Source organism: Anarrhichthys ocellatus, unplaced genomic scaffold (assembly GCF_004355925.1).
Source record: "Anarrhichthys ocellatus isolate YVR2014 unplaced genomic scaffold, GSC_Weel_1.0 scaffold103, whole genome shotgun sequence".
NCBI classification, from domain to species: Eukaryota; Metazoa; Chordata; class Actinopteri; order Perciformes; family Anarhichadidae; genus Anarrhichthys; species Anarrhichthys ocellatus.
In genome coordinates this window covers 830243-842363 of record NW_022280133.1, presented here as the reverse complement: position 1 = coordinate 842363, position 12121 = coordinate 830243, and the positions used below count along the sequence as shown (strand labels likewise).

Here is a 12121-nt window from a genome sequence, read left to right as displayed (position 1 = left end):
TGTGTGTGTGTGTGTGTGTGTGTGTGTGTGTGTGTGTGTAAACAGTCCGTTCTGACATTAGTTGTAGTTTTACACTTGCTATCCTGCCAGGTTAAATGATGTATTCTTTAATGCACTGTTTGCTGACTGTTTGTCACAAAGCTGTCAGTGTAACATGTCCCCTGTGTATTCTCCATCAGTATTCTGTACAGTGGGATGAGTATGTGAAATTCCTGTTTTAAGCCTCAGTCAATAAAGCATGTATGTTGGGGTGATGCTAATCAAAGTACATTCACATTCTCATCAATTCCTCCCCTCCCAGCAGCAGGCCAGCAGTCGGCACTCCGTGGTTCCATAGCACAAGGCCGTTATCAGACGGTGCTGCTGAACTGACTGGCTATGAAAGACAACAGACAGACAGACAGACAGACAATCAAGCGGGCAAGAGCAGATAACTGGCTCTGAAGCTAGATGGCCGTGAATCCAGCGGGTATAATGAAGGCTAGAGGGTGGTTTGATTGCACATCGCCCTTTAGACCCACTTTGCTCGAGTGTGCCATATGTGTGCTTTTCATCATTCATCCTCATTGGAAACGTTATCATCATGGCAGCTCATTGTTTAATTCTGAATTCAAGTGTTCATGTGGTGACTTATTTGTAAAAATGTTTTTTTGACTAGAATTTTTTTCCAGATGAACTTAAAATTTTGACATTTCAGAGTCATATTTTATTTTATTGTATTTTGTTTATTATTTTAAATCCAACATATTCGTAGTAAGTCAACAGGTAACAAATCATCCCATTTTTTTTATCTATCTTATCCAGTGTGTATTTAGTGTGTTTTTTTTTTTCCTGATTACAGTCGGACAAGTTTGCCAACATATGGCCAAACTCTCACCCCTCCAAAGGACAGCTCAATACGTACCTTTTTCTTTGATGCCTCTGACTTTTTGGACATATTTCTCAGTTTTTTGTGCAAGTGATTTAAAACCTGTAAGCAAGGAAATAGAGGTAAGATATGTGTTGGATTGCTCAAAAATGTTCACAGTCATGCCATGGCCCGTGCGAAAAGCTCTCCTTACCTTTGCGTAACAGAAGGAAATCAGCAGCAGAGGCAGCACATAACCAAACACAAACGTGCAAACCACATAGACTTTCTTCTGGTTTGGGGGCCACACTTCCCAGCAGAACGTGTGATTCTGTCCGCTGTGAAAAATGTTCTGGTAATACATGACTGGCGCAGCCATGGCCAGGGAGAGTATCCAAATCACCACCACCCCGATCAGGGCATGCCTCGCCACCCTTATAGAGGAGGATTTTCTGGAGTGCACAATGGCGATGTATCGGTCCACGGACATGGCCGACAGGGTGAAGATGCTCACCAGCATGGACACGGTGAAGAAGTAGTGGATGAATTTGCAAATGAAGGCGCCCAAGACCCACGTCGGCAACATGTAGACGGTGGACTGGAAAGGGATGCAGAAGAGCAGGTAAGACAGGTCTGCTATGCTCAGGTTGAGGATGAATATGTTGGTGGTGCTCCGTGGTTTCCCCGGTTTGCTCCGGGCCAGCACAGTGATCACCATGGAGTTGCCCAGCACCCCGAGCGAAAAGATGAGCCCGAAAACCAGCAGCGTGATAAAATTATCCGTGCCGATCCCGAATAAAAGTTGCTGGTCCTCCTCCTGCGCTCTGCTGAGGTTCCACGGCTCCTCCAAGAGCCACACAGACTCCGAGAAGTTCATGATTTATTTTTTCCCCCTCTTTAGATGAACTTAAAACGCTGCAAAAAAATTACCTATGAGAGGTCTTCGCCCCGCTGCTGCTGCTGCTTCATGACAGTTTTAAGAGCAAGGGTTTGTGGTCCGGTGCGTCTCCATGAGCTTTCTTGTTTCTTTTATCTCAAGGTTTCGCTAAATCCCCCAAATTATTCTTTCACCTCACATTCGTAATATATGTAAACGATCCTCTCTCTGTACGCCATGCATCGGTGTTGCCGCTGCGCGTCTTGGAGCTCGTCCTGGTGTGCACCTGATGCCTTCTGCGCACCGACCGCGCTTATCCACTCTGGAGCATATTTCTTTGCTGGAGGACTCTTTCTCCCCCCAAATTATAGAAGTGGCTGGACTGTGTCATTTGCGTCAGCACCCAGCATAGCCTACCACCTCCCGAGAAATGCTGATGGGAAAAAAAAGGAATCTTTTAGTTTCTGAAACCACTGATGTACAATTTGGAGGGCAAAGGCCAATGCCATTTTCTAAATCAGACTGGATTAGTTCTGACACATTATCCTTCGGTTGACAATGTTACTGTGATTATTCGACTGGATTGCTAAAATTGCTATGTAGCACACAACTATCCCGTTTGACAGTATGATTGCCTTATTTGAGGTTCATTCTATTTTATCATGAAGGAGAAATATGCTTTCTAAAAAATAATACAATTAAATGACTATAATTACATGTGTGCATTTAGTTAAAGTGTATTGTATTTAAGCAGATTGTGATGTGCTTTCCCCAACTGCTAGATGGTCAAGTTAGACACCAAATATGAAATAAGATCTTTGGGGATTCTGAAATGAACAGAATGTGTCATCTTTTTGACCATGTTGAACTCCCTCAAGGTAAGCAGAATCCCCAGACAACCAAAGTGTCATTTCGAGGTCCAATTTTTTTGAAATATGTTCCAGTTTTTGATGACATATCTGTTGTGCAAACTATCGGTTTATTGTAAACTGTGATGGACAACCCTCTATTCCATGGTCCACTGATAACACATTTAAACTACTGTAGCAATAATATGTATCTCCAGAATCACAAAGAGCAATTCATGCTGGCCATGTGCAGTTATCTGATGGGATCAATCTGAAGTGCTGGTGTTAAATACATGTTTTACTATTGAGTAACCTGCCATTCCTCTTTTTTAATTAAACCTATAGTGACTGATTCCAGCAACTAGCCACTCGGTTGGATGCGGGAGAAGATCCTATTTACTCGCTTCAACAAATAGATTCCAGACTCTTTCACTTTTGGGTTAGGTTCCCATTTAATTAGAGTTAACAGATAATGATATATGATATGATAGAACTTATCTTCCTGGTCTCCCTCTGGTGTGTCTTGCTTGCGGTAAAAAACGTGTGATCTCCCCGTCACCCATGCATCATTAGCTGTCTGTTGCACCTGTGCCCTATATACCAATTACCTGCCACAATAATCCACACTGCCACCCGTGGTCAACCTGAAACTGTTAGAAGAAAGTGAAAAATGACCATCACAGTTTTTCAGATTTCAAGTTGACGGCTTGATGAAGTATTCTGTCCAACCTACAGCCCAAAATCCAAAGATACACTTTAAACAAAGCAAATCCTCACAGCTGAGAAGCTGTGAGCAGATCCTTTCTGACATTTTGCTTGAAAAATATTTGAAATGATTCATCGATTATCAAAATGCAAAGTATATAAATTGATGTGCCTGCTGTCAGTGGTGGAAGAAGTACTCAAAATGTTTACTTAGGTAAAACAATATTAAAAATACTTTGTTTAAGGTAAAAGTCCTGCATTTAAAATCTTACTCAAAAAAGTACAAAATGTACAAAAAGTGCCAAAAGTCAAGTATACTCATTATTATAGACCATTTCAGAATAATGTATATATTATATAACTGGATTATAAATTATACATTAATGTGTGCATTATTTTAATGTTACAGCTGGTAAAGAGGGAGCTAATTTAAAATATGAATTATTATTATTATTATTATTATTAATGCTGAACATGCCTAATAAACAGCAACATTGTGTGACTTGGCCCTTCCATTAAAAAACCATGACCTGCTAAAAAGCTCAAAGACATTGAAGGAGCACCGTATCAGATTTAAATTGTTTTAACTCTGGCTCCATCTTGGGGCCCATTGCTGTGGTGTTTGATTGGCAAGTAATGATTTAAAACAGGATGTTATTGTGACACCTTTATTCTTCAACCTGCAATAACTGATCGGTTTGCACAAAGAAGTTGTGAATACAATATTGATATTCTCACCTTTATGTCAATATGGTGAACTTGTTACGGTTGGCTATTTATAAATCCAGCAGTTATGGAGAGACATTATCATTCTTTTGGTGTTGTGTTTCTTTCTGGCCATCTGGTGAATGTGAGTCCAATATTTTCTCTCTTTTAGCTCTGTTTTTTGTCCCCACCAACCCCTGAGAACTCCATAAGTTCACTGCCTGGTCACTTTAACCTTTTGGTACTGAGCAGTAAACACTGTTTTTTTTAGCGCCACCTGCTGCAGCTTGAAACAATGCTAATCATTCTTATTTATTCATTTTTTATGTATAGGGACCATGGATGATGTCAAACCTAAAGCTAATTTTAATCCTCAGTCCCTTTGCAGGTCACAATTAAAACATCCTTGCAGTGGTAGAACAGCACTGAACAAATTAGACAGCGTGACGATACACAGTTACACAGAGAAGTACATCCCACACGAGTTGTTGCTTTCACAGAGAAAGCTGACTGCCCAAAGTCCGTGCAACAAAAGGTCATGAGAGCGGTGACAGGAAATCAAAACAGTAAAATTGTGGGCGGCTAAACCACCGGCTGAAAATAAAGCTCTGTAAGCCGAGGGGAGCTGCAGATTCAGGTGGTAATTCTGTGTAGGTTCATCACTACGAGAGACCCCTCTCACACTGTATTCACATCGTCGTTGGATACATTATGGTTTTAATAATGTACGTTTTTATCAGTGAATGTTGATTTTCTGTAGGTGCTGCTTTTTCTTTCTCTCTTTTTCTTCCTGAAATGTAGATGTAAATGTACAGCAATATAAAACACAACACTCCATGTGTGCTAGAGGACTTTGCCCAGGAAAGGCCTGCTGGAGAGAAAGGGTTTAGAATAGAAAATCCAAAATATTTTTTTTTATAAATTGGCTATACTGTTGTGTCGAACTAATCAATAACATAAAAATGTAAAATTATTTGGTTTTCAATGTCTCAGATAATTCCTTTGCAGGGCTATGTATTGCAAATTATTTCGTTATACTCTAAAACAAACTGCTATACCATCGCAAAAGGAGCAGAAATGTGGAAGTGAGGACGGGTCACGACGGAATAATTTTGCGGTTTCGTGCTCATAGCCAGACTTTCAGATCCCACCGGCGCAGCTTGATGCTCGCAGTACTGACAAGAGGAAAGTCAGAGTGGAGAGCACACACATCGCAACAGTCATCCATCCATTTGTACATGATTAGATTGAATGTAACCTCTAAATGATCAGTATAATTGTTATTCAAAGGTCAGACGCACAATAACAACCAACGCAAAACAAATAGATAAAAGGTTATTCTACAGTAATAGGACAGAACATTGACTTTTATTGTCTTTGTAATTGCTATGCTTCTGATGGAAACAAATACTTTGGTTCTACAGTAAAAAAAATAGGATTTGTTGAGTCTCTACTTCTATCTTCTTCTATTATTTATTTCCTTCTCTCTGTGATGTGATTCATTGCTATTTGTGGGTATACAACCCCAATTAACTTTCACTTTAAGGGAACACTTACTGCAGAGAGTTAGAGGAGAATATTGATTTTACTTGCATAGTATGTAAATTAGAACGTTTTAGGCAGCAGTCGGTTGGCTTAGCTTTACAGAAAGACTGGAGGTACAATTAAACAGCAAGCCTGGCTCAGTCTAACGCTAACAATATTTGCCTACCGGCACATCTAAAGCTCACTAATTAAAATTGCATATTTCATTTTTTTCAATCCGTACAAAACCAAAAATGTGTGACAATGAAAATTTGCTGTTTTTTTTTTACAGTCCCAAAACATCAAACTATCCCTTTAAAGAGGTTGTCCAGTGATTTTATTTTGGACTTCCACAAAGTTGTGAGGAAGAGACTCATTAAACAAAGGATGCTCAAAATCTATGCAGGTGAAGTCAAGACATCTTTAAATCAAACCCTAACCCTAAAAGTATGCGTCAAGCACCAACAATCCTACATTTCCCACAATGCAACTCAATCCCAGCGTTCTGGTAAATACCCATGTCCTTCAAACCCCATGCCCCAGTTTGCATTTTAGGCTTTCTGTTTTCTAAGACTTTAGAAAGCTCCCTCCAGAGCCACAAAAGACATACAACTGTTTAGTATAGGACTCCTCATGCCCCTATAAAATGGTACCATATTTCAAATATTGTATACAACCAAATCATAACCACAGCTGTGTTTAATTATTAAGAGTTTAAAAATGAGACAAAACAAACCAAGAGCATATTAACACACACCAGCTGCCAGCATTTTATTTTATTTTAAGGACATTTCTTCCACTAGATGGGGCTATTTTATGTCAACATGCATTCCAGACTTGTTTTTTTATGACCTAGCTGTGACGGGAATCTTTTGTTAGCTTAATGTGTATTTAAGTGTTCAGGTTCTGAATGAATGTTTGCTGTTGCACTAATGCCCTCTCTGTGTGTTTGGTGGGTCATCAGTAGAAACAATGAAAACACCAGCCAATGAGATCAAAATCACGCACTCTGTGGTTTCAAACGGCAATACAGCTTCAACATCTGGGGATGAGGACATTGGGGGAGAGATGCCCATACTGTCAGTTCCACACAGACTTGTGCTGTAAATTTAGTTGTGTGCTGCTTGTTTTGCTGCACATTGAAAATTATTATATTATATTCATTATTAAATGATTGTATCGCACGACTGATTCGATCATGCTTTATTGCACATTATGGCGAACTGAAAAAGCAGGTCAATTTGAAGCATTAGTGTACTGCTTTGTTAAATAAAGTCAAAAATAAAAAGGCTGTCGTCAATTATTGAGGCTTGTGAGAGTTGTGGCCTAGAAAACTCAGAGTAATAAAGTCGTATTACTTCCATGTGTCAGCATGATGGCTAGAGACAACAGAGAAAGCGTTCAGACCACAACTTCAGGCTAATCTTGCATTAATGAGTGTGAGTGTGATGGTAGCCTTGGATTGTTTTTGTATCGGCCTTTCGACAGGATTGTAAACTAAATCCTTCTATTTAGTTTTCCCCAGACGAGCTAAATGGTTATATCTTAGGGTGTGATTTGATGCTCTTCTGGGCGTCAGCACCACGCATCCGTTATATCCAAACCATACAGCCGTATAGCTATCGGCCTCACCAGTGAAATCTTGTGTGAGATGAGAGTCTTTGTGTGAATGATTTGTTGTTATTGTTATGGCTGGCAGCAGTGGAGGCTTTGCTCTGTGTGTGTGAGATGTTATCTCAGCTTTTTTCCCCCTCTACATGATTAAACCTAAAAAGGTGAAACCAGGCGACGCTTAATATCTAACAGGTTCCTTGGAGGTCATTAGACAAATGTGTAGAGATAAGGTGCACATACATTTATATGCATACATGGAAATGTATGCATATATAAATATTACAAAAGACGTGTATTAAGAGATTGGCGATGATCTTTTGAAGTTTTCTAACTGGTTGCAATGTTGCAGTGGTTGCTTTTGGTTGGACAGTGCTACAGATGCAACCTGACATTTTGTAAGTTTTAATGGAGCAAGCCCAATAAGTAAATAACTAGTTTTAAACTATGGTCGTTACTAAGAACTTATGTAGGACCTGATTATTGCTTGTAATAAAACCTTTTTTCCTTGGGCCTCAATTCGTCATAGGCCATGTTTTGTACAATCTTACCCAGATTATTCTGACCCAGCTATGGTGTTAACAGTAACTGTTAGATAACACTGACTTATTCATGAAGGTGATGGGGTTAAGTTAATCAAGACATTTGAAGCAATTTTTGCTTAATGAAGAGCAAGAGTTGCTTACTCATCTAGATGCTAATTATATATAAATTGCTAAATTTAAGTTGCAAGTTCTTGAATATTAGATGTCTTTCTTTGGTCAAGAGAGTTAACACAAGTTGGATCTGCTGTTGCCGATTACCATCACCCAGTAAGGCCTTTACTTCCTGACATCTACAGACCCATTTGTGGTTCCGGTCATATAAACAAACCAGAAAACAGCAGGAGACGGCACAGTGTATAGGCTTTATATAGTTAAAAGATCTTCAAACCTCATCTAAATTAACCTTTTAGTGAAGGACGAGAGGCAATCCATCGTGCTGCTGTATGCATGAGGACTTTCAATCGGGCTAATTGCATTCAGGACACACAGATGAGAGCAAGACACCTGGACTTACATCCAGTGATACATAAAAACATGAAATCAAGAGGATGTGTCTGTTTATGGCCCTTTGATTCCCCATCTGTCTGTAATGGAAACCCTGTGATTATTGCGGAGCAGTATTTTCAATCAATATCAATATTTTGTAGTTTTTGTAGTAAAGATATATATATGACCGCGTACATTTTTCCCAAGCAATAACCACACGTTTCCCTCTCCACAGATACATAGACAACAAACAAGTCCCCCTTGCCCTGAGTTACTGTGATGGATAATCCATGCTGTTTTAGGCCCATTACCTCGACTGAGGCCTGGCGATTTCCATGACAACGAGTTACTGTATCTCTGTTGAAATCAGTCAGGCTCAAAGCTAATGGGTTATTATTATATGACTGACGACATTGAGTCATTTTCTCTGCCTTGGGCTGATATCCCTCGATTCTGCCAACAACCAGCCCCCCCCCTACACACACATACACACCTCTACCGCCCACCGCTACCCCTCCCACCCACTGCCCAACTCCCACAAAGCCTCTGCACTGCAGTCACAAATGCAATCGAGAGCTTTTGAGTCAGGATGGATTGGACCCCGGCCCTCCCGGATACATTATCACAGGCGATTTGACGTCTCTGGTCGTTGCTGCATCATCGTAGTACGGAGCCATGCGGTTGCAGACTCTTGCTTAGGGTCTCATTGATTGCCCTTTATGACTCAATGGAAATATCTCAATGTGTAATGTCTCTTAACACTTCTGAAGTTTGACAGAGGAGCATGACGTTTTGCCCAATGTTTTGTCCAAGCACTTAAAGAGAGAAAGGATGCTGGACTCCAACAATAAATGAAAGCAAGTGAACTAAAACAATGAAAAAAATCAATTAACAAATTAGTTGAGAGTAAAGCAGGACAGTAATTGAAGGACTTTGGAGTTTTGGCAGCGACCTGATACAACCCTGTCTCTCACAGCCTTAAAACATCTGAGAGAGTGGTGAGCCAGACAGAACAAAGCTCAAAACGTAATCACCCAAAGTAAAAAAAAGTAAGATTAACCATGAACTATGGGATAGAGCATAAAGCACTGCATCCAACACAAACACTATAGAAATGACAGAACCATACAGATGAATAAGCTCTTCTCACATCAACATCATACGTACTACATCAGGTAGTATTTATTGTAGAGCTAGAAGATCACATTAACTTATGCAGCTTGTGTTGTTATATATGACGGATACAATAGTTGAATACGTGGCATGTCTAATGGTTGCATTTTTATCAATGTTGGGCTGTGGGATTTGATTTTTGGTCTTCACAAATCTCCAATCAAGCCAACTTCACACAATTATTTCAAAGTCATCAGATTGCTGTACTGTTCACACTACACAAGTTGCCGTCTTGTAATCACGAGTCTTGAAGTTTAGGTTTTTTTTACACTACCTGACTGACCTGCGACAGGGGGGGGGTCACACACTACAAGATCCTTCATCTTGAATCCCCGGTGAGGTCTCAAAACTACATTTTTGTCACAAAAACACGTGAGAAGTGACACGGGCGTAGTCATGCTGGTTGATGTTGTCACCAGACATGGTCACATAATAGCCTGTTTCCACGTGTCTTTACCACTTCCTCTATGTAGAACAGATTTGGCCCGTTGTTGCAAATGCAACACCAAGCACACTCAGGTAGGCTCCCGGCTCCGTGTCTTGAGCTCTCATTGGTCGTAACTCCCCGACAGATGCAGATATTTAGAATGCTAGACATCTGTAATGCGTCTGCGATCGAGACTCGCATGTTTTGAACAGTTCACACGCTCGAGTTGCCGGTGTGCGAGCGCCTATAGCCAACCCAGATTTGCCCCTGATCTGGGGGTATTGCTCGGGAGCTTCAAAAGCTGGAGTTTCATCTCTGGGGTCTGCTCACAGTTGGACTTCACTTTTTTAGAATCATGGAAGTTTTAGCAGTTTTGCTTCGGTTCTCACAGAGGATAAAGTAAGAACTTTGGTGCCTTGAGGTGATAAAACTGAGTGTTATTTCCTCTGTAAACAGCACCAGAAAATGGGATTCCATGGCTCACACAGACACTTCCATTCCAATACATGAGATATTTATTTTAAGTGTGAAAAAATAAAAGCACCTCTTGTTGTACATTCCTTCTAAGAGCACTTGTGTGCAGTATTTGCTGACATTGTGAGGAGCCAGAGTATATTTAATTTCATTCCAATTGAATAACAAATATTAACCCTTGCCTCCAGAAATAATACAATTTATTTATTTTTGAATAATCTTTTCCTAAATGTTCTCAAAAAGTAAGGTAATATTTCGGAGCAGAGAATATTGATTTTGGTTGATGTTATTTTGAAGACAGAGAACCACCTCCAAATGAAAAGCAATGATTTGAAAACGTTTCCTTGTTCCAGCTACTGAATAAAAATGTGACATGATTATCATTTATATCCTCGGCTCTTGTGTTTCACCAAGTGCAATGCTTAGCCTCTACCTACACACACACACACACACACACACACACACACACACACACACACACAGCAGAGGAGAGACAGGGGGAGTGAAGATCGCTTTGTAGTTACTGGTTACCAATAGGCCCGCTGGTGATTGGTATTATACTATTTGATTCCAGTGGTGGCCGAGTATGATTGTTTCCGACTCTTGTGATCCAAACATTTCCAATAACTTCAGAGCCAGAAGTCAAGAAGAAAATTAAATATACTTCTTCAATCCATATTCGTTTACTGGGGTCAAAACACAGTTTACCCTCACACACTGATGAGTTAGATTCATTCAAAGGTTTTTTTCGGTTGTGAATCAATTAAAAAAATGTATTTAATAAAAATAAAAAAGACTCACTCATTTAATCCAGTGAATCACTTTATTGAAATGATTTTGTTCGAGGAGTTTTTATATTTTTCCCATTCGGTACATGCCTTGTTCTGTGACTATTTGTGTTTCTTATTTTTATGTTGTGGACACTTGTGACAGCTCGAGAAACACTTGTTTGGTAATCACAAGCCTTTGTCTGACTCAGGAGGAAATTGGCTCCAACATGAATTTCTAGGACATTGGAGGTGCCTCCAGGGGATCCGAGCCCAGCTGGAACTGGTCAGTGTCTTATCTGCTTTTTACATGGTGCTAATGAAGGACACACAAGGCAGAATAATCTGTAGAAGCGACACAGGTTTCTTTTTTTGTTGTTGCAGCAAGTGCAGGGCTGAATTCAGATCAGTTAACAATGTAAAAATACTCAATTACAAGGTCCTGAATTCAAAGTGTCACTTAACTAAAAGTACCGAAGTAATGTGACCAAAATGTAGAAAAACAAAAGTGAAGTAAATTTGCTTCAGTGTTACATCATTCAAACATTGTAGGCCTATGATGATATTATTGATGCATTCACGGGCGGATTATGACAGAAATATTCAGCCTTTTATTACAGTGTCTGTCTGATACTTTACCAATTTGAGATTTTTAAAGGAACACTTTGATGCATATTCAAATAGTGGAGGTTTTAGATATTGATGGAAGCGGGTAGGTAGTAGGATTATATCCCTGCACTGCCTGTCTGCAGCGAATGTCACCCACCTCTCCCTCAACAACAGTGCCCTGCTGCCCTTGAGCAAAGCACTGACACCTCCCGCTGGCTGCCGGTATGGTGCAGGCAGCAGCCTGTAACAGTAAAGCAGAGCGGTGCAGCAAATGAGATGTCTTCAGCCTTTCTGTCTCTGAGCGAGCAAACCTCACAGCGAAGCTGTTTGAGTTTGTTTTTTGGTAAGGGGGGGGGGGGGGGGAGCCCATGTGAGATCTTATTTCAAAAATCACGAGTCTGTCTCGCAGCGTTTATTTAACCCTCCCTGTCAAGAAGCACGAGCTCCTAATAATGCACAGACGTGCACCGACGTGCTTTTCAGCCACATGTTTCTTGGCGGACTAAAAGCTGCATTCCGCCCC

The 12121-nt window shown here is 40.3% G+C and overlaps 1 protein-coding gene across 1 annotated transcript in view; it reads right to left on the bottom strand.

Moving 5' to 3' along the window:
- Positions 1-2047, bottom strand: part of LOC116399171 (galanin receptor type 1) — a 13772-nt gene extending 11725 nt beyond the window's left edge. Inside the window, exons 1-2 of the mRNA XM_031876127.1 lie at positions 1062-2047; positions 905-970 (exon numbers count right to left, since the gene is read on the bottom strand). Coding sequence (XP_031731987.1) covers positions 905-970; positions 1062-1724 — 729 coding nt within the window. The 5' untranslated portion in view covers positions 1725-2047. The remainder of the gene's footprint in view (positions 1-904; positions 971-1061) is intronic.
- Positions 2048-12121: the final 10074 nt, after the last annotated feature.